The sequence below is a fragment of the Aulostomus chinensis genome, chromosome 5, assembly GCF_037954235.1.
Source record: "Aulostomus chinensis isolate RoL2024-O1b breed Wild chromosome 5, RoL_Achi_v1.0, whole genome shotgun sequence".
NCBI lineage: Eukaryota > Metazoa > Chordata > Actinopteri > Syngnathiformes > Aulostomidae > Aulostomus > Aulostomus chinensis.
Window position 1 is genome coordinate 10,192,890 of NC_141324.1, and position 21,464 is coordinate 10,214,353.

The following is a 21,464-nucleotide window of genomic DNA, read 5'->3' on the forward strand; positions in this document are numbered from 1 at the left end:
CCTCGTCAGCTAAATGTGACACTGTAGAAGAAAACTTCAGCAGCGGATCTGCTCCTCGCTGGAGGTCTTCAGGGTCCGTCCACCCCCTGGTGGCGCTGTGGTGGAGCTGTTTAAAGGGTTACTCTTGAGAGGGACTCATCACTCGTATCAGACCACAAAAGCGTGTTACTGCACAGCATAACATTTAAGAGAACTTTGGTGGACCTCGGACCCCCAGTGTGGATTCATCAAGTCCTCCAGCGTCCTCCCTGACCAGCTCACGACCGTGGCTGTGCTATCAGGGGGTTTTAGCCCTCTGTCGCCACCACGTGGCTGCCAGTGAAATAACGTGACTGTTTCAGAATTGTCTGACTCAGGGATTTTTTGGTCTACAGCAACTTCAAGGTTATAAGAGGAATATTTATATACATACAAGCTATGGTATGGTACAGCAAATACTGTGGTAGTTTCAAACAAAGTACACGTACACTTCAGTACATGGAACACTTGGTTATGTTGTCATTAAAATGTTTAGACAGACTGATGTGAAACAAATGTCTTTCTAATTTGTCATAAAAGTTATCTAAGTATTAATAGTAGTAGTAGTAGTAGTAGTAGTAGTAGTACTAGTACCATCTACTGACCACAACAGCATTCTACAAAGTAGGAAATACAATACAATAACAAGGTACTGTAGCACTTCCTGCTTAGACCCGCCGCAGGTTCTTTGTGCTGGAGGGTCACATGATGATATCAGCACGCCATCGGTATCGGCAGATATTGGTTACACGTCATCTTATCAAGCCAATTACACGGATGTAAATATCATGGAAACTTGGTTCAATACATCTAACATGGACATGAATACATATCAGCCAAATCAGTTGTAAAATACCAGGAAATCAGATAACGGCAAAAAAAATCCAACATGGCGGATCCGTATCCTGCATTATTGCATAATGTGTACAACCCTGTGAACCGCTGTGGTCGTATTTGCAGAGACACGCGATTCCGTCATTTGTTGTAAAGTTTCTGTTCCGCTTCTTGTCAGCAGGGAGAGTTTTACCTTGAGTCTGTGAGCAGCTTTGGCACTAAGACACAGGGAAGCATTTCTGTGCAGAGACAAAGGAGCCGATCCCAGCGGTCCGGCGACCGCTCCGTTGACCAAGTAAGACATCTTTATTGAGGAGCGATACAGAGACACAGAAAATAACAACTGATGCAATCCCCCAGTTAAACATGATGTCCTCTGCTAACAACACCACCTCACTGTTGGTCTTCAGCTGATTTTGTTTTTTGTATACTTTACAATTCTCTTTCTACATTTAGCTTTGGCAATACAGAATTGTAATTCATGCCGGTAAGGCAGTCTAAATTAGAGAGAAGAGAGTACTTAGTGAATAGAGACACAGAGAACCATTAAAGCGCGGGGAGCCTTGACGAGGTCTTTATAGTCCACAGGTACAGTATCTCCTTATCATTACCTATATACATCAGAACACAGTTTAGGCCCATATACACAATAACAGAGTGACAGAGAAGCACTTGAACATCGACAATACCAGCTTAAGATCCAACGCAGACGCTGACTGGCTTCATGATTGTGAGAGCAAAGCAAAGAAGAAAAGAGTTTGTCATGTAGTTGCATGTTTCTAACCTGAGGAAAAGGCTGCATGGAAACATGTAAAAGCATGTTCATTCACAGGGGAACTTGAGTTTTGCTAGTTTTCGTTCTCAAGTGGCAAGTTCCAGTCCAATCCATCCTGGCAGTCAGCATCTGAATCAGAGCTTAAGGCAACGGGGGTCACAGGTGGACCACTGATACAGCACAGGTGGACACCTATGACGAGGTTAATGTATTATTGAGGCTGTTTCCTTATAGAGAGTACTGAAGGTGCTCCTCAGCCTTGCTATGTGTGTATGGCTGCTACTACAAACACACAAACAACTCACTAATCCAATAGTAAATGTACCCCGAGGGTGTATGAGTCATCATCAACATCTTGGACCATGAAAACAAACACAACTGAAACGCCAACAAACGTGCAGACAGACAGCACATGCACACATGTCCTCTCATACACACACACACATACACACACACACACACACACACACACACACACAGTGTTACCTGCACACCAACGCATATATAGACACACACACACACATACACACACACACACACACACACACACACACACATGATACAACTTGTGTTCTTAGAGAACATGAAGCTGATAGTTAACACTTATGGGGCATTATACAATAAATGAATATTAAATCAAACTTAGCCTACATATAGGCAAAATATTCCCTCCCCCATACACTCACACACACACACGCGCACACACACACACACACGCACACACACACACACACTACATACATACATCCCATGCAATAAAAGCAGCTTGTCTGCCATGCTGCGTTTTGGAATGAACTGGGCAGTACAACTGCTGAACGTATTGTCATGTAGAAGCAAGCAGGGAGGGGGGGGTGCTGGCTGGTGGGGGGTTTCCAGGGACCGATACTGGGTAGTGGATCTGCGAAGCAAACCTGGACCACAGGCGAGCAACAAGCGCACATAAACATACACCACAAGACAAATACGCTACTGTACATAGATATATGGACATCGTCACCTGGCGGGAAATGATGGGGGTCACTAAGGAGAGGGGGTAGCAGAGCCGTGGCTAAGAGGAGAGGGGTGGAGGGCAGGATGACGATGGGAGGAGGAGGCAACCCCTTCAGAGCATTATGGTGGGGCTTGTCTTGTAGGTGATGGAGGGGGCCGCCGACTTGAGAAGAGAAGAGAAGAGAAGATGAGAGGAGAGAAGAGAAGGGAAGAGAAGAGAAGATGAGAGGAGGAGAAGAGAAGGGAAGAGACAGGAAGAGAAGAGAAGGGAAGAGAAGAGGAGAGAAGAGAAGGGAAGAGAAGAGGAGAGAAGAGGAGAGAAGAGAAGGGGAAGAGAAGGGAAGAGAAGGGAAGAGAAGAGGAGAGAAGAGAAGGGAAGAGAAGGGAAGAGAAGAAGAGAGAAGAGGAGAGAAGAGAAGGGAAGAGAAGGGAAGAGAAGAGGAAAGAAGAGGAGAGAAGAGAAGGGAAGAGAAGAGGAGAGAAGAGAAGAGGAGAGAAGGTAAGAGAAGGGAAGAGAAAGGAAGAGAAGGGAAGAGAAGAGAAGTTAGTCCCAGTGTTTATTCAACTTTTATTGATGCTACAAATTAAGTTTCTAATAAAACACCCCTGCTTCAGTGAAAACCTTACAAATCTTCTAATTATCATCAGATCAAGGAACGAAGCGTCACTGGCGGATCCACTGAGAGTGTAAATCACCCTTCTGTCTGAAGGAGAGAAGAAGAGTCGTTTCCTATATCGGGGTCACATGGTTTGCACCATTGCCCAGCCCCTGTCAGAGACCACCGTCAGGTCTGGAGTCCATTTACTCTGATGGGAGAGGTGAGCTTGATTCCAGGTGATGACAGATTCATGAGTAGATATTGAGGCCACCTGTCGGTGGAGCGACTAAGCAGACAAACGAGGATGTGTGACGCTGTCGGCGCCTCAGTGACAGGCTCTCATTAGCTCCACCTCCTCTAGATTGGTGTTTACAATCGCAGTGGCCTCATCTGCAGAGTTGGAAGGAGCTCATTACAAATGTCCCACCAGGACAGGAATAGATGACTTTAGGCTGAATTGTGGTGATGTCGTTTGCAGCTAAAGAATTTCAGTCATATTTCTGTAGTTACTAACTACCTTGACTCAACACGGAGTTACCAACCCTAATTGGGTTGCGGTGGGGTTTCCTTTTAAAGTCACACCATCAGAACCCAAAAAACGAGTACTTCTGAGTACTCTGTACTACTGAGTCCAGACTCAGGATCAGCGACATTTGTTACTCTCAGTTTGTCAAAGGAAAGACAGGAAGGAAAGTGGCGTGGAAGCAGAGGCTGAAGCTGAGGGAGCGAGCTGGACAGAGTCCAGGGGGAGAAGATTCCAACAGCTGAAGGAAGTCAAGACTGAAGACACACAGGTTCTCTGGGGTGGGGAGGCAACTGCTGTCATTGCTTTTGATCCGTATGGGGAGGTTGGACTCACCTGGGGATGCTAGGAGGGGCCCTGTTGGGGCGGCTTGGAGCCTGGGGGCTGTCAGCACTGTTATTGAAGGGTCCCAGGGGCCCTGGGCGGTTCGGTGGTGGTGGGGCCCCTCGGGGAGCCGGGCGCTGGCCTGAGGACATCCTCCGGGGGGCTGTGGGGCTGGGTGGTGGAGACCTGGCAGGGAATAGTGTTTGTGAAAGAAGTGAGCACAGAGGAGTTCAGCTCCTACATGGGAGGCTCTTTGCTCTGAGGGTTGGGGGGTGAATGTGTGAGGACTTTGATCCCAGCGTACCTGCGACCACCACTGGTCCCTCCAACCCAGGAGTTGTCAACAGGGGGAGGCAGGGGGACGGAGATGGTGGAGGTTGAGATATCCCCAATGATGGCCAGGGCCTCCTTCAGGGCCTGGTGGGTCCTCAGAACCTCATCCCTCCTCTGGGCCTGCTCCTGGGACTCGTCCATCAGGGCGTTCTGGTCCCCTGCGGAGTACAGCTGGGCCAGCAGCTCTGCATTGATGAAGTCCTTCACCTGGTGGTGGACAGAGGGAGTGCAGCGGCAGCGTGAGGACGGAGCAACACTTGACCTCCCTGAATCATCAGCAGAACTCAACAGCCTTCTCTCACGTTGTTGATCATGAGATGCATGATGGTCTTGGGCATGAGATCCCGGATGCACTTGTTGACTATCGCCATGTAGGAGTCCACCAGGTTACGAATGGTTTCCACTTTACGCTCCAGCTGAGGGTCCATGGAGAAGTTATCTGAGGTGGTGGTGGTCTCACTCTCAACCTGGGGGGCAAGAACCACGCAGTATTTCATGAAAGGAAAGGGAATGCAGCGTGACCTCAGGTGGGCTGAGGTTTGAAGACACCTGGGATAGGAAACCGTCACAGCCCCACAAATATGTGGATGTTTGAGTGATGAGAAATATCATTAAATACCACAAAATAAAAACGCAACAGAGGAGCTGCAACGGATAGAGCAGGCGTGCTCACCGTGATGGTCTTCTCAGGATAGACCCCAGCACGTAGGAGAGAAGACTTCCAGCTGTCCACGTCATCTTGGGAGTCACAGGCCAACTCCAGGGTGCGATTGTCCTTGTACACATTCCTACACGCCACCACACGGACACGGTCAAAGGGTGGATAAAGGTACACTAATACATAAATGATTTATGACCATTAATACGAGCAGTCCAGGATTCCTGACATAACGAGATCCAAAAAAGATTCAAAAAGCTGGAATGAACGTGAGTGCGTCTGCAAACTGGGACTGTTTCCAGTCCGTGTTCATGCCTGCATACATCTGAACATGGACTCTAATCTAAAACATATTTCCACAGGCACGCGGCCTTTCCTATCACCATCGGGAGTCTCGGTGCTGCGAACGACGAGGAAAATTCGTTTCTGGACGCTCTTGACTCTGACCTTGACTCTGTGTTAAAGATGCAGAATATGTGCTTGCTGGACATGAAGCTCTTCTCCACGTCGCGGACCTTCAGGTTGTCCAGGGGCAGCATGTACTTCTTCTCCTTCTCCTGTGAACATGGGGGAGGGACACATGTTCAGCACGAATACTGTTTACTTGTTACATGTGGAATTTTACTGATGCAAACAATAGATGGTGCGAGAAAGGTGAAATCAGGTTTTAAAAGGGGGAGGGGGGCAGAAAGGAAAGGGGTGACGGAAGGGAGGAGGAATGGGGGAGAATGAGGGTGGGAGGTAACTTGTAGGAGGGGGGAGGTGTAGGGAAGAAAGAAACAGGGAAAGAAAGAGAGGGAGGGAAAGCACATGTGGAAGTCATTACAGTGTGGGTCAAGACACAGTCGTTCTTCACGGTGAGTTTTGCCGGCGAGTGAGAGCTGGTAGCTGCGCGCGACTCTCCTGCCATGGAGTCGGCGAATCGTTAAACGCGCCGGAGGTCCTGATAATTCACTGCTGCAACACAATCCTCATCTTTTAGGGTTCAGGCTCAAGCCAAGCTGTGACAGATGCTTCATTTTACTCTCCATCCCAGCCTCCATCTTTCTTAATTCTCTGCTTTTTTTCTTCTTTTATCCCTCCCCCTCTATATTTTTTCAATATTTTTTCTTTCCATTCCAGAGGGGCCCACTTCCTGCCTGATTTTTTTAAGGAGGGAGAGAGAGCGAGAGAGAGAGAGATTAAATGACAGCCTGGCGTTAAAACTCAACATCTGGTAATGCTTAGCGGCACACAGAGAAGCAGAGAAGGAGGGAGAAGTTAAAGAGACGGCGGGCGGGAGAAGGAGGAGAGGCTGAGAGGAAGAAACACAAAAGTGGATTTGCAGAAAGATTTGCTGATGGTCCTGGGAGAGGTGGGAGATGGTGGCAGGTAAGAATGAAAGGGAACGAGAAGATGTGAGGGACAAGAAACTCTGCGGACCCTTCTGTGTTGGATTCCCCAGGGGTCACTGCAGTCCATATATGGTCACACCCCTCCCCACCCCCCTCTTCCTCTTGCTTCCTCTCCCTTTCTCACTCACTCACCCCCCCTCCCCACCCCACCCCCCGTCTCTCTCTTTCCCTCTTTTTTGTAATATCCCCTCCCTGAACGTGCAGCCAGTCTGTCCCAGTCGTCTGAGCGAATATGCCACGTCAAGGCTGGATACTCTTCATGGCCGGCATGACCAAAATGGACCGTGAGGGGACCGCGAGCGCAAACCTCTGGCTAAACAAGCAAACACGCCAAGAGACGCACATCTAAAAGCTGGAGAAGTGACAACGCTGGATGGGGCGAATCACAGTTTTGAGAGCTTTCCATAGACGGGATCCTTGGTGCCAAAATGGAGAGGGCAAAAGGGAGGGCAGAGACGACGAGCATCGGGAACGGCAGGAACCAGCAGCAGGCCTGGCTCGTATCTCCGGCTCCGTCCACCCAGTGTTCAGACTACCTGTTCATTGTCATACTGGTGTACAGTAGTCTGCACATTGGTTAGACTGGGCATGGACCCTCTTCTGTGTGTGTGTGTGTGTGTGTGTGTGTGTGTGTGTGTGTGTGTGTGTGTGTGTGTGTGTGTCTGTGTGTGTGTGTGTGTGTGTGTGCCTCCAAACTCCTAAAGTTGTGTGTTTTCATGTACCTTTCATCTTCTGGTATTTTCAGTCGTTTTTTCCATAGGTTTTGAAGTCAGTGTGTGCTGAAGATGAATTCATTTAAGTACATTCTAACACTCCCTTCTAACTTTTCGATTTTCCTTTTTTTCTTTTTGGCAATAAACATTTGTCACACATTTTTGCAACACTACCAAATTGTGAAGGTGTAAAAATCTTAAAGATTTTAAGTTAAAAAGAAGGAGGATTTCAAGTGGAACTGAATGAGTAAGTGTGCAGGCTGCTAGCCTAGCACTCTGATGAAGATGTGGTCCACGGGGGGGGGGGGGGGGGGGGGGTTGGTCTACAAAGCATCAAACCGAGTCCAGAGGGACTAGGGCCTATCAATCAAGCAGCATTTGAATAAACAGTCAGATACCTCCATGGGTGATGTCATTGGTGGCCAGGGTGCACAAAAACACCAGTTAATTTCTCAAAAGTCAAAGAAAAGATGACTTGTACAAAGAATAAAGTTCACACTGGTCGTAACTCATCTACTTGGGCTTTTGTGTTGGTGGTTTGTGCGGTCAAGAGGCCCGGTGGACATGTATCGTGTACTTTGATGTATCTGGTTTGTTCCTGAAGAGGTGCAGGTCAGAAAGAGAAGGGTGGGGGGTATTGATATTTAATAGAGGGTTTTCTCTCCACAGAAAACATTAAAGGCTCATGTTTGGATTAAAAAGTGATGATTTTCCTGCCAAGAATGCAAGCAGTTCCAAAGTAACTGCCAACCACATCGAGGGGGGAAGGAGGGCGTCCAAGTGTGTGTGTGTGTGTGTGTGTGTGCGCGCGCGCACGTGCATGCGACTATAGAAAGTTCACGCAGAGTAAAACAGAAATATACAAGGCGAAGCCAGCAGAGTCTATAATTTCCAGCATTACCACACTAACGTATCAAATAACAATCTGTACACCCAACCAGGCAACGCCGGCGCGGCCCATGTGCTGTCTGAGTGTGCGTTCCTGTACTTCTGGGTGTCGTGAGGGAACACTCGTCGAGATTGGGAAGGTTCCAAATTTGCAAAGAAGACAGAAATGCCTTCGCTCCCAGTAGAAGGAGGTGGGCAGGCAGGAGAGAGAAAACTTCACTACTCATCAAGTAAAAGACCTGCACTTGAACACTGGACAGTCCCAAGTAATGAAGTGACCTTTCGCCTACGACCCCGGCGCGGTTGAGCAGCTGTGATTCAGACACCACAGCAAATAAACGTCACATCAAAATGTTCATCCCTGTTGAGAATATTGTCTCTTTGAAGTTGTCTCGTTGTGTGCGTCTCTCGGACCTGGTGGCCAAGCAACGGCGCTGAGGGAGTTGCAGTGTGTCTGCCTATCTACACCTGCTGTGCAGAATATCCTGCAACCTGTACAGCAGGCACAGACAGGCAGATAGGCATCAGCCCGCCAAATTAGCCAGCAGGACCGACCCCATCCTGCATGCTGCCGAGCTGCGGCTGCAGGAGAACTGAGGACCGCCTGCTTGCTCTCTGATGTGATTACACACAAATGCTGGCAATAATAAACCTGATTTTCTAGAAAGATCCAAGAGTCTTGTTGTCTGTTGCATCTGGACGTTGTGGTTTTCTAGATAGTGGGAGGTCAAGGGTCACCCAAAATGTGTATTTTGCTTTTCAAGTACTTACAAATAGGTGTCTGGAGATAATGAGGGTGTTTTTCTTGCCTGCATTATTTTTGTGACTCTAGAATTCAAGGAGCCAGACAGGTGGATCAAGCTTGAAGCTCCCAGAGAGGCTGCGAGACGCTAGATACTCTCCACAACTGTCACAAACTCCACCTCCTCTTTCTCAGCTGTGTGCTCAGTTGCATGCAAATACTTTGATTTGAGCTGTAACCCTCAAGTTTGCGCCGCCACGGATGATTCACCATGAGCTTCCAGCTAATTACAAAAACGTAGAAGCCTTCTTGAGCCACTTTCAACTGACCTCGTCGTCCTTGAACCAGGAGAGGCTCTCAGCTGTCAGCACAAACCAGTACTCCTTGGCTCCTCCCTTCATGATACTGATGTTGTTGATGGTCAGCCAGCCTTTGCGGATGACCTGAAGGAAGGATTACAAGTCAGAGAAGTACAATCCAAATGTAGCGATAAAATAAGTCAACAAGAGGAGAACTTCATCCACAGTTCTACTTGCTCCAGATATTGTGGCTACACCATGATACAGGACATCTGTGGAAGCCATCAGTGCAGGAGCTGAGATGTGTGTGAAGGTCAGGTTAGATTTGTGACTCAGTCGGAGCCTAGCATGTGGCTGTGTGTGCGTGTGTGTGTGTGTGTGTGTGTGCGTGTGTGCGTGCGTGTGTGTGTTTGTGTGCATGTCTGCGTGCGTGTGTGTGTGCGTGCATGTCTGCGTGCGTGTGTGTGTGTGTGTGTGTGTGTGTGTGTGTGCATGTCTGCGTGCGTGCGTGTGTGTGTGTGTGTGTGTGTGTGTCTCAGTGCAGTCTCATTCCAGGGACTGTGTTCACCACGCCTGTGTTAGCTTGTTAAGTGACCATTGTGTTAAGTGCTTCAAGCACACATAAAGCAAGTGTGTGTGCACTGTGTTAGTTGTATTAACCCACAAGCCCTCCACAAACAAGCCTGCAGGGCAGGGTGCCAAGTGATGATTAGTTAGATTACTGTCAGTCTTGCACCACCTAAGACTCACTAAGGAGGTTACCAAATCATTACCAAGCCGTTCTGTCGTGGACACCAATGAGAGGGAGCTGTTTCTGGTTCATCCATGACAGGGCTCTGAAAGAAGTGATCTTTTTGACTCTTAGAGTCTCGGATATGATATTTTTTACCGCCAAAGCCTGAAAATTTGTCACTCCTAATTGCCTAGCTGGCACCCCCTTGTAGTCTGTGGGCCTTGGTGGGTGGGGGTGTTAGGGAGTTAGAGAGTAAACTCTTACAATCAGGCCTGATGCGGGAGGAGAGGAGGCCTGCAACAGGAAGGAAGGCGGGGCATTAAGACACCCTGAAGCACGAAAACTAGAAGGCAACTTTGCAAGAACAAATGTCTCATTGCGACAAAAGCCTGCACAGCCAATTCGATCTGTCAGAGTGGAAAGCTCGTTTGTGCTCCTCGCTCCACAAAAAGAGGGCATGACAGGTTCCTGCGAAGTGCTGGAGAGCACCACACAATGGGCGGAAGTATTACTGCAGGCACAAATGACATAGCAAACCATAACCCACAATGAGCAATACTCACCAACAGACACCCATAAGAGGGCAGCTGAGATTCTCACTAAGGGATGGGGATGAAATGCAAAGTGGCACCTTGATGACACAGGAGGGGTTCAAACAAAGGGACACGTCTCAACAACACCAGTGATGACGGTGGCATAAAGTAACAGAACCCAGTGAGAATCTTTCAAATCATAAACCCAAAGAAGCAAACAAACCACAGGACACAACCAATTCAATAGAATACAGCATGCAGGACTAAAACAGAAAATAATCAGCTAAAAAGAAGAAGAATACCAGATGGCTGTGACTCGCTGAAATGGAAAAGAATATGTCAGATGATATCTCTTCCATTTTAGCATCTCTGTCTCATCTCTGCAGCCGCCGTCTCGCTGCTGTGCTCAGTACTCGTTTCACCTCGTGCGCCGCCGTTTGTGTGTGACACGCAAGACGTGACAAATGCTCACCTGATTGGTTGCTGAACTCTGGCTCTTATTAGTCTGACTGCTCCTCTGCTGTGCACTGTGGAGGAGAAACAACAACCGGGACGTCAACACAGAGATCTGAACCTTTCTACTCACTGACTCCCTCAGTGATCGAGACGATGCAAGGCTACGAGACGGGAGAGTTTACTTCGCAAAGCCAATGAAGTCCTCGTGGTTGGTGTTGATGTAAGAGAGCTGAACGTCAATCAGCAGCAGAACCTGGAAAAGTACACACATGACATTTCTCATGAAGACAGTGTCACGCAGCCTTCAGCCAGCAGTCCGGCACTTTTGGAAATACACTTCCTAATAGGGCGAATAGGGTTGAGTTACAGGAGAGAGTTCAAAGGTCATGCACCTCATTGTGTAGTGAACACGAGTTCAGACTAGCGAGTGTTACCTGGTCCTTGGCCCGACTCTCTCTGTCACGAATATGAGCCGTCACAATCCTCTCGGTTTCCTCCCGCAGTCGGGGGAAACATTCCAGCTGCAAACGCACCACACAGATCCCAACAGGGATTTCAATCAATGTGGACTCATAAATCCTAAAAATCCCATGACCCCACCTTTCATATTCAACAGGCTCTTAAAGCCATCCATCCATTCATCCATCCATCCATCCATCATCCATCCATCCATCCATCATCCATCCATCCATCCATCCATCCATCCATTCATCATCCATCCGTCATCCATCCATTCATCCATCCATCCGTCATCCATCCATCCATCATCCATCCATCCATCCATCCATCATCCATTCATCATCCATCCACCCATCCATCCATTCATCCATCCATCCATCATCCATCCATTCATCCATCCATCCATCCATCATCCATCCATTCATCCATCCATCCATCCATTCATCCATCCATCCATCATCCATCCATCCATCCATCCATCATCCATTCATCCATCCATTCATCCATCCATCCGTCATCCATCCATCCATCCATTCATCCATCCATCCGTCATCCATCCATCCATCATCCATCCATCCATCCATCCATCATCCATTCATCATCCATCCACCCATCCATCCATTCATCATCCATTAATCCATCCATCCATCCATCCATTCATCATCCATCCATCCATCCATCATCCATCCATCCATCCATCATCCATTCATCATCCATCCATCCATCCATCCATCCATCCATCCATCATCCATCCATCCATCCATCCATCCATCATCCATTCATCATCCATCCACCCATCCATCCATCCATTCATCATCCATTCATCATCCATCCACCCATCCATCCATTCATCCATCATCCATCCATCCATCCATTCATCCATCCATCATCCATCCATTCATCATCCATCCATCCATCCATTCATCCATCCATCATCCATCCATTCATCATCCATCCATCCATCCATTCATCCATCCATCCTCCATCCATTCATCCATCCATCCATCCATTCATCCATTCATCCATCCATCCATTCATCCATCCATCCATCCATCCATTCATTCATCCATCCATTCATCCATCCATCCATCCATTCATCCATCCATCCTCCATCTATCCATCCATCCGTCCTCTTGATGTCTTTGGACTGTGGAGGAAGCTGGAGTACCAGAGAGAACCCACACAGGAACAGAGAGAACATGGAGACTCACCCAGAAAGACCCCGTGCTGCAGCCGGGGCTCAGTATCTAACATATCCCCTCATACGTACATACAAACACATATGCACACACCCTTGTACCCAAAAGTCCATTATCTAAACATTTACATCATTTAGGTTTAAGCGAGAAACAAAGAAATAATGGATAATAATGAATAAATACATGAACAAAATAAACAATTACTCCTGTAAACACCTTGTAATTGTAGTCCACTACGATGGAGTTACCTTGTTGGAGCACTGGCGCACCGTGTTGATCAGTTCCTGGATGACCATGTCCACACACTTGACACACGGCTCCTTAAGCTTGATCACCTGCTTCTTCACGATGGCTTCAAACGCCATATCAGGAGTGAAAAGCCCGGTTCTACAGCCAGCAAGGGGAGGAGGAAGAAGGTGCAATCCAGTCAAAATAGATTCTCTGACATACTCAAGTCATGTATTCAGATTACTAGTTAGTTACGTCCGTGTACCTGCCTTTGGCACATACTTTAGTGCCTGCAGTCTCTGGTTCAAACTAAATACTCCAACACTAAAATGTCTGATTGATGTGATAAAATCACTCTGGATATTCAGCCTGTTGCAGTTTTTGGAGAGAATTCAGGTTGAAATGTGACGCATCTATAAATGACACATTTCTCTCTTGCTTGGGTGGCAATTTTTTTGGTTGTGGTGAAAAACCGCCGCTGAATCAGTATAGAAACACTCAGAGAGGCCGATGTGAAAGGAAAGAACGGCTCCTCCCTTGTTCGTAAAATCTCAAACCATATATTTTAAGCTGTTGGCCAACCAAATCTGTTTTTCTTTGTTTTTTGTGGGTCTTTTTTTTAATCCATGGTGATGCCTGCCAATTCAACATGAATTTATTTGGCTCTCTACTGTGGGTATAGGCTAAAAATAGATGTATTTGTACTTCTAAAATACTGTAAAACAGAAAGAGTTGCAGCATCAAGTTTACCAAAACTGTCTGCAGGAAATGCGTGTCTGTCCGAGTGTACATGACCCTTAAGCCATGTCGACACGAATTTCGACTGACAACCGGCTGGAACCAACACTTGTACCTGATGCCGTGGATGTTCTTGATGGCGTAACTGATCTCACGACGCATCTCCTTCTCATCACACTCCATCTGAGCGGAGACGAAGATGAAACAGAAGAGAGATGCAGAGAGACGCCATGAAGACAGAATGTATCACGTACGTGAAAAAGTAAATTCTAGAACATGATAGAGAAATGTCACTTTCTCTGTGTCTGGTCTCAGGTGGCGTTTGAATAGCAGGCTGGGGAGCATCTTAACGGGAAGAGCGTGATGAGGTGCACAAGTTACCAGAGGAAAGTTTATAAGATAAACAAGAGAATTTTTACCACCCTGTTTCCAGAAGAGTAGTCAGTCAAACCCGATTGACCACAATTAACAAACAGCACCCATAAAGTATCACAAATACATTTAAATGAGGCCCCTGTTGCCAAGGCAGCCAGACACTGTCTGTCAGCTTCTGCTGATGGAACAGCGGGAGGGAAGAGGAAGCAAAGGTCCCCTGAGTCTGGCCAAGGGTGCAGGGAACGTAGAGGAGGTCATGATGGTGTCTGAGTGGTCCAGAGGTGGAGGGCAGGACCTTGAGCAGCCTCACAGGAGACCAGTAACTGTTCAGAGGCAATTCTGAACATGAGGTGGAGGGATGCAAGGGTGGGTGCGATGGGGGATGCTATTCGTCAACAGCATGACCAGAGCATTTTGTAAGAGTTGCAGGCTGGACAGGAGGGGGCGCTAGAGTTGTCCAGAGGCAAGACGGCGGGTATTGATAAGGGGTGTGATGAGACATCATTATCTGTTGCTCATCTGTATCTGTTTCTGGATCGTAAACCAGAAGTGGGCAGAAGATCTTCTTGCTAAATAAAATTTGGGGGATTGAAGTTCCAGCGCAAGCACATGTGGTCACGACAGTGTTGAATATCTGTTCAGCAGACATGGAGAGAGCCCTCTACTCACGTCCAGTGAGGGAGATTTTTTAAAGGGAGGGAGGAAGCCCTCGGATAGGACTCTGAGTTTGTATCTTAACGCCATCTGTAGAAACTGAATGTTTCTCACCTTGACCAGCTCAAAGGGGAAACGCTCATGGAAGATGCGGTTGATCTTGGCTCCACCAGACAGCTCCACCGTGTCCACCTGGTCTCCTGAACCCTCGATCCTCTTTTCAAAATCCACAGAGAACTGCTGCACCATCCTGCCGGAATCAAACTAACCATGACCTTTGACATCACAAATTCAAGGGGACAGCAGAAGAATTCAGTGGCAGAGAAACATTTTCCAAACTAAATGCAGCCCAGTGAAACTGGGGAACTGACTGCAGCAGCTGCTTGGTTTTCCGGGACGGGTCATCTGGTCGGTATCCCCGGTATTCCTCAGCCTCCTTGTCCAGAGCCAACAGCTGGGACTGCAGCTTGCTGCGGAAAGCTGGCAGGGTGTCCCGGATGTGGTTGGTCAGTTGCTATGGAGATAAAAAATGCAGCAAAGGGATGGATGACCCAAAAGCAGATTACTGTCAACACTCAAGATCAGAAGCACGCAACATTTCAGTGCATAAAAAAACAGCAGTCCCACTAATCGTATGAATACATGAGTGGAATGCTAAACTATCAGGAGCTGAACCAGAAATAGTTCCACCTACTGACAGTCACCCACACCGACAGGCCGCACAATGAAAGAGAAAAACTAGAAAACTAGGCCACCCTCTTATCAATTATGTAAAGTGCAGGGAGAGTAAATCTGCGATCACCTGGTTGAGCACTTTCTGCAGGCGTGGGGTTCCCATTTTATCAGCTATGTGCCTGTAGGATGGGTGCGAGAAGAAGAACTTCCTCTCAGCCTCCAAGGCTGCCTTGATATCTTTCTTCCCATCAATGTCCTTCTGGCTGCGATTCACCACTCCAATATAACCTGGGAATGAATAAACCAGGAGACAAATGGAGAGCAATACTGAAGAGGACACAGAGAACCAGAGAGATTCTGCAAGCACAAAGTGGACAAAGGGCAACGCACCTCTTCGCAGAGGCAGCAGCTTGTTCTCCAGGACATCCCGGGCGTCCGTGCCCTCGTCCATCAGATCCAACTTGGTGATCACGCCGATGGTCCTCAGACCTGCACAACAGGTCACAGAGAGATGAGGGAGGTTTTCTGGGGCTTTGCTTGCTTTACTTTTGCATGGGAAAACATGCATCTACGTATATTATCCAGATATTTATTATGGGCAGCAGGGTGGAGCAGTGGTCCTCACTGTGGCCCCCCAGCAAGAAGGTTGTGGGTGGAGCCCCGGCTGGAGCACGGGGTCTTTCTGGGTGGAGTCACACAGTTTTCCCTCAACAGAATATTTCATCCTCTCTTTCTTTTCTCCTGCATTTCTTGCATTGAGCCACGGCCAGGAAGCAGGCGTCAACAATGCTAACATACCTCCAGCTATCAGGACTCACTCCTGCACCGCTTCACACCCACGATAATCAGAACACATCACGGCAACAGGCTATCCTGCGGCTCAGAAACCAGCCAGAGCTTCCAAAGTGGAGTCCACTTGTCAGCCACAACAATGCATAAAGATCATTCCTTACAAGTTGGCTTTACTGTGTGTTTTGGCTGTTAGCATCTCTCGGTAGCTAACTCTCTCCTCCTGTCCTCCTTCACCTCCACTTCTTTGATTCGTCACTCCCTCAGCATCCTTCGTCCTCCTCCTGTGTCCCTTTTAGTTCATGTGTCCTCCTCTGTGTTACTGTCTTTTCTGTCTGAAGGTCAAAACACTTTGAGAATTAGATTATTTTCTTCTTTCTTAAGCCCCCCGTCTTCCTCCTTAGCTGCTCAAGTCTTCTTTTATCTGCCCGTCTCTTCCTGTTACTTGTCTTTTATCTTCTGACTCTTTCTTAGCCAATTCATTGATAATAACAAAGTGAAACTTAATCGATCCCTGTGGAGAAACTCTGCACATTCGGAGAGGTCAAAGCACAAGGTCAGACACAGAGCGCCCCCCCCTACAGCTGTTAGGTTAATGTTGCTTACCACAAGGACATTTTTTCCAGCTTCATTTCCTTCCTCTCCACCTTTAACATCCCTCCCGAAGCATCTACACTGGCCTTACCCTGAGGATCCACATCCTTTGCCAGTTTCAGGGCGTCTGAATTGGCGAGGTCAGTGTTGGCCGGAGTGACGGCCAAGATCAAGCAACTCTCTCTGGTGATGAACTGCATGATCATGTCCCGGATCTGCTGCTCGATGTCTGCAGGCTGGTCTCCCACCGGCACCTTGGTGATCCCAGGCAGGTCGATGAGAGTCAGGTTCAGCACTACGCAGTCAGAAGAGGACACGATGAGAACTCGCCACAGCTGGCAGACATTGCTGCAGTCAAGAAGACGAATCTCCTTTGTTCTGCTGGGTGGGGAACTGAAGAGTCCGACCATGTTAATAACCCTCATATCACAGAAGAGAAGATTTCAACATGGACGTCTGCACAAACTGACCTGAGACGTGATTGGCTGAACCATCTGTCTATCACAGGCTAACTTCAGCCAATCAGATCAGTAAACTGATCCTGAAACTGAGGAGCAGAGGAGTGAAAACACCTTCAACGGAGAGAAAAGTCTTGAGTGACGCTCTTTGCTCTGCTTAAAAGATGAATAAAGGCTCTCCAGCTGCCATCGAGCTGCTGTGGTAGCATCTATGCTAACCGCCGCTGTTTTGAAAGAACCCCAGCCGCATCTCTTCACAGGACTGCACACACGTAGCCTGCAGCCTGAAAACACGGTATGTCACATGACATTGTGGCGCTGGGAAGGTGTGGCTTAACCAGTCGCTGAAGCAGCAGAACCCTAACTTCTTAGTCGCCTGACTTCCTGCTGCCCTCCAACTGCACTAAACTAGGTCGCACTGTTAAAATACGAGCCACCCTAGACAGTCCACCATAAGTGAGCTCGCCATTTTCTATTGCTGTCCCAATTCCGAGTGAGGCAGCCTTCCATGACAGTTTATTATGTAAAATTGCTGATATTACAGCCTACGGTCAGGGGAGATGGTAAAAAGAGCCATAGGTTTCCTGAGGTTTTGTTTTTGGGTGATAAATGTAAAGAGTTGTTGTTGTAGTATTTGATCTCATAGACGGTCATTTATTTTGCCAAACTAGCACTGTATTAGCCTCATATTAGCATCATATTAGCCTCATAGTAGCATCATATTAGCCTCATATTAGCATCATATTAGCCTCATATTAACTTCATATTAGCCTCATATTAGCATCACATTTGCCTCAAATTAGCATTATATTAGCCTTATGTTAGCCTCACATTAGCTTCATATTAGCATCACATTAGCCTCATATTAGCATTATATTAGCCTCATGTTAGCCTCACATTGGCTTCATATTAGCATCATATTAGTCTCACATTAGCCTCATATTAGCCTCATATCAACATCATATTTGGGATGTACGAGCTCGAGTTTTTGCAAGTACCTGGTGTGCTGATCTCTTTATATCTGGTTTAGCAAATTTACCAATCCCAATATTATTTGTACAAAGACAAGTCTTTATGATATTTAAACTTTATACATACTGTAAAATACAAGGAAGTACTTGTGAATTTTGAAAAGGACATGCTCTTTGCAGATAGGCTCTCAATCAAATATTTTATTGCATTGTTTCATCCTGTACAAGTGATGGCGAGCAAAGACTCAGCACCTCAGCAGCAGCGTCATGTGGCTGCATGGGACTGGAACTGACTGATGCTCCAGAGCAGCATCCATAGGGGGACTGTTAACTAAAACATGGGAGCTCATGATGATGGTTCACATGACCAGATTCGTTCTTCCTGCAGATTTTAGCTAATGGAGCGTTTAAGGTTCTCATCGCATCAGCGCCCTGGGCCGGAGCCTGCATTGCTGTAATAGTTGACCCGTCAAAGATTCCTCACTCATAGACACTTAAGAGTCTGTCACACTGAGAGTTTCACACGTCCCAGTTCTGTGGAAAAGTGAAGCCAGGTGCTCATACAGAGAGCAACAGCGTGATGACTCACCGCTCATCACAATCTATTCGGAGTCAACTATATTTTGATACTTGATTTTTAATAAAGAAACTTATTCCGCACCATTTGGCGAGTAAACGCGCAGGTTGATGGGGACGGGAGATATGCCTTTGTTGGCGCCAGTGACCCGGTCCGTCTCCGCCTCGATCTCCTGGCGGACCTCGTCGAACTCTGTGAACTTCTTGCCTTTGCAGTGGAGGAACTCAGCCCATTCTAGATGGAGGTGAAGAACAGAGAGAGAGATAATTGAGGAAAACAGCCCCATGAAAACTGGAAGGAGCTGGCATTGTGACTTTGTGTGTGTGTGTGTGTGTGTGTGTGTGTGTGTGTGTGTGTGTGTGTGTGTGTGTGTGTGTGTGTGTGTGTGTGTGTGTGTCTGTGTGTGTGTGTGCCAGTGTGTGTGGGCATGTGAATATGTGGGCACCCACCTGCATTGGCACTGATAAGCTGCAGAACCAGAGGCCTGCGGGTGACGATGCCAGATCCACGGGGCAGGAAGTCTCTGAGGACAGACAACATGAAGACTCAATAGGGAGACCCGGGGGGGTGGGGGGCATAGCAGGGGGGACAAAGGGACATTTGAGGCTGTTCATAACCCTCCTGCTGCTGCAACCATCAGGATAATCTGACTCAATAAACAACAGGTCAAAGCAAGGAGCGATGACCTCGCCTCCTCCTCTGGGCACGCACCTGCAATTACCCCTGACGCCAGCAATTACCCCCCACACCTGACAGCCTGGACAACTCCTACCTCCTACGCAAAACATAGAATCCAAGAAACCTTATTAATGTATATCGACCTGGAAACAAGAAGCACAAGTTTAAAGTAAGACTTTTTGTCCACTCAGCGCCTTGCGGAGGGAGGTTCTGGACAGATGGACCATTACTCAGCATCACGACTCTCAATGAGGAACCAGATCGATGCGTCCATCTGGTGCTGGCATGTCAAATCTGCACTAGACAAGAGAATCGAGCTGATGGTGTGTGACAGCGAACACGGTAACCAGTGTTCACGGAGCCGTCGCAAGAGCCGGACTGGAACGAACCAGCAGAGTTGCAGATATTAAGCCACTTTGCTGGTACAGTGTCCCCAAGACACTGGATCCTACACTTCCCAGGATGCAACAGCAGCATCTGTCGACAACAGTGCTTTGACCCCTGACGGAACCGTACCACCGTTTGGGTTGGATGTCCTTCTCACAGCTGGATTATCAGTTTGCTGCACTGTCCTGATATGGACGAGCAGGCGTTTGGACTCTGGCTGTATTAACCGCCACAGACATCACGCCTCAGACATCAGGCCACAGACATCAGGCCACAGACATCACGCCACAGACATCAGGCCACAGACATCACGCCACAGACATCACGCCACAGACATCACGCCACAGACATCACGCCACAAACGCTCCAATAAAACCTAGCAGGGTCTCTAGAAGCATTTTTGCCATTAAGGAAACGAGTCTCTGAGCTGTAACACTGAAACATGGAGGCCGCCATGCACCTGCGATGGTCGGGATCCTGGGTCACAGAGGGTCAAATGCAGTGTCAGGGAGATGCTGAGAAGCTTCACAGCCACAGAAACTTTCATGGGGAGCAGCTTGAGTTGGGCCCAGACCCCCCAGGGGTCAACCTGAATCCCCCTGCTGCCACCAGACGGTGGTGTGTTTATAGAAGTGAGCTGAAGGTTAAAGCTGAGAGCTGGTTTGAACTCAGCGCTGGGCCCCTAGGCTTCTTATGTCATCCTCAAGGTGAGGGATTATACTATTTCCGGTGGTCCATTTACCTGCCGACGAAGTTCTCCAGCACGGAGCTTTTCCCCGCGCTCTGCCCGCCGACCACCGCGATCTGCGGCAGGTCGAGGTTGCAGGCCTGGCCGATGGAGCTGAAGGCGTCCTGGAGCCTGTTGACCAGCGGGATCAGCTCCTCCATGCCGCGGTTTCCCATGGTGCCTCTAGACGGAGGGGATCAGCGAATGGAGAGAGAAAGAGGGGGGTGGGGGGGCTGCTATATTAGTCCAGGATGCCGCTGTTGATGTAGTGAAGTCATCTAGCCGCGCATCGCCCCGAGCCAAGCCAGGGTCGGACCGACTAAAGGGGGAGAGAGAGAGAGAGAGAGAGAGAGAGAGACAGAGAGAGAGAGAGAGAGAGAGAGAGAGAGAGATGTGAACGGACAGGGACAGACAATTGCGCAGTTGCTTTCTACCACAACCGTAACCTCTCCCTCTCTCCCCTAGCACTCCCCCACCCCCTCTCTCCCACATACACACGCATACACACATACACGCACACACATACACACACATACACACATACACACACGCACACACACCAGCCGCACGAAGCCTCCAGTTTCAAGGACATTAGCTGACATGATCTCGATCGAGTCGCGCACAAGCAGAACAAACACAAAGCTTCGTCATCATGCGACGTCACATCGAGCAGAGTCGGTGTGGGGGTGCAGGCGGTTCCTACCCCGCCTCAGGATCTCCGCGGTGTCCGACTGTACCGGTGTCGCTGTCCGGTGCTGAAACGACGCTGCTGCGGCAGCGAGGAGGAGCGTCGAGCGGCGGAGCGGCTGCTGATGGACCCGAGCGACCACCGGCGGCTGCGTTTGGCTGCGCGTCCGCATCCAGCACAGACGCACCGCTGACAGATTAATCACGTCCCCTCCTCTCCTCCCCCCTCCTCCCTCCTCCTCGCCTCTCCCCTCCTCTCCTCACACCGACGCCGCGGAGGCCCAATGAGAGGCGAGCGTTCGGAGCCGCGGCGGAGGAGCGCGGCGCGCCATTGGCTGCTGGGGGCAGGTTCGGCATCTGAGCCCGCCCCTGACCCCGCCCCCTGTTTACATCCCCGCCATGTCTGCTGTCGTGAGTCATGCGGCACGGCTGCGCATCGCCGCAACGGAGGAGGCG

At 48.6% G+C, this 21,464-nt stretch overlaps 1 protein-coding gene across 2 annotated transcripts; it reads right to left on the reverse strand.

Annotated features, from left to right (window-relative positions):
* Positions 1–1,111: 1,111 nt before the first annotated feature.
* Positions 1,112–21,242, reverse strand: dnm3b (dynamin 3b). Of its 2 annotated transcripts, none has more exons than XM_086203053.1 (21): positions 21,025–21,242; positions 20,337–20,640; positions 18,979–19,052; positions 18,614–18,763; positions 16,615–16,818; positions 15,531–15,629; positions 15,268–15,428; positions 14,837–14,979; positions 14,580–14,715; positions 13,552–13,619; positions 12,719–12,857; positions 11,247–11,333; positions 10,995–11,065; positions 10,829–10,883; positions 9,121–9,234; positions 5,502–5,611; positions 5,070–5,184; positions 4,699–4,863; positions 4,368–4,603; positions 4,076–4,249; positions 1,112–2,780 (listed from the first exon to the last, which is right to left on the reverse strand). In XM_086203053.1, the coding sequence occupies exons 2-21, from the start codon at positions 20,495–20,497 to the stop codon at positions 2,738–2,740; spliced, it is 2,505 nt and encodes an 834-aa protein (XP_086059179.1). In that variant the 5' UTR covers positions 20,498–20,640; positions 21,025–21,242; the 3' UTR covers positions 1,112–2,737. The 2 variants fall into 2 exon arrangements, with proteins under 2 accessions (XP_086059179.1, XP_086059180.1); XM_086203054.1 differs by lacking the exon at positions 21,025–21,242 and adding an exon at positions 20,882–20,980.
* Positions 21,243–21,464: the final 222 nt, after the last annotated feature.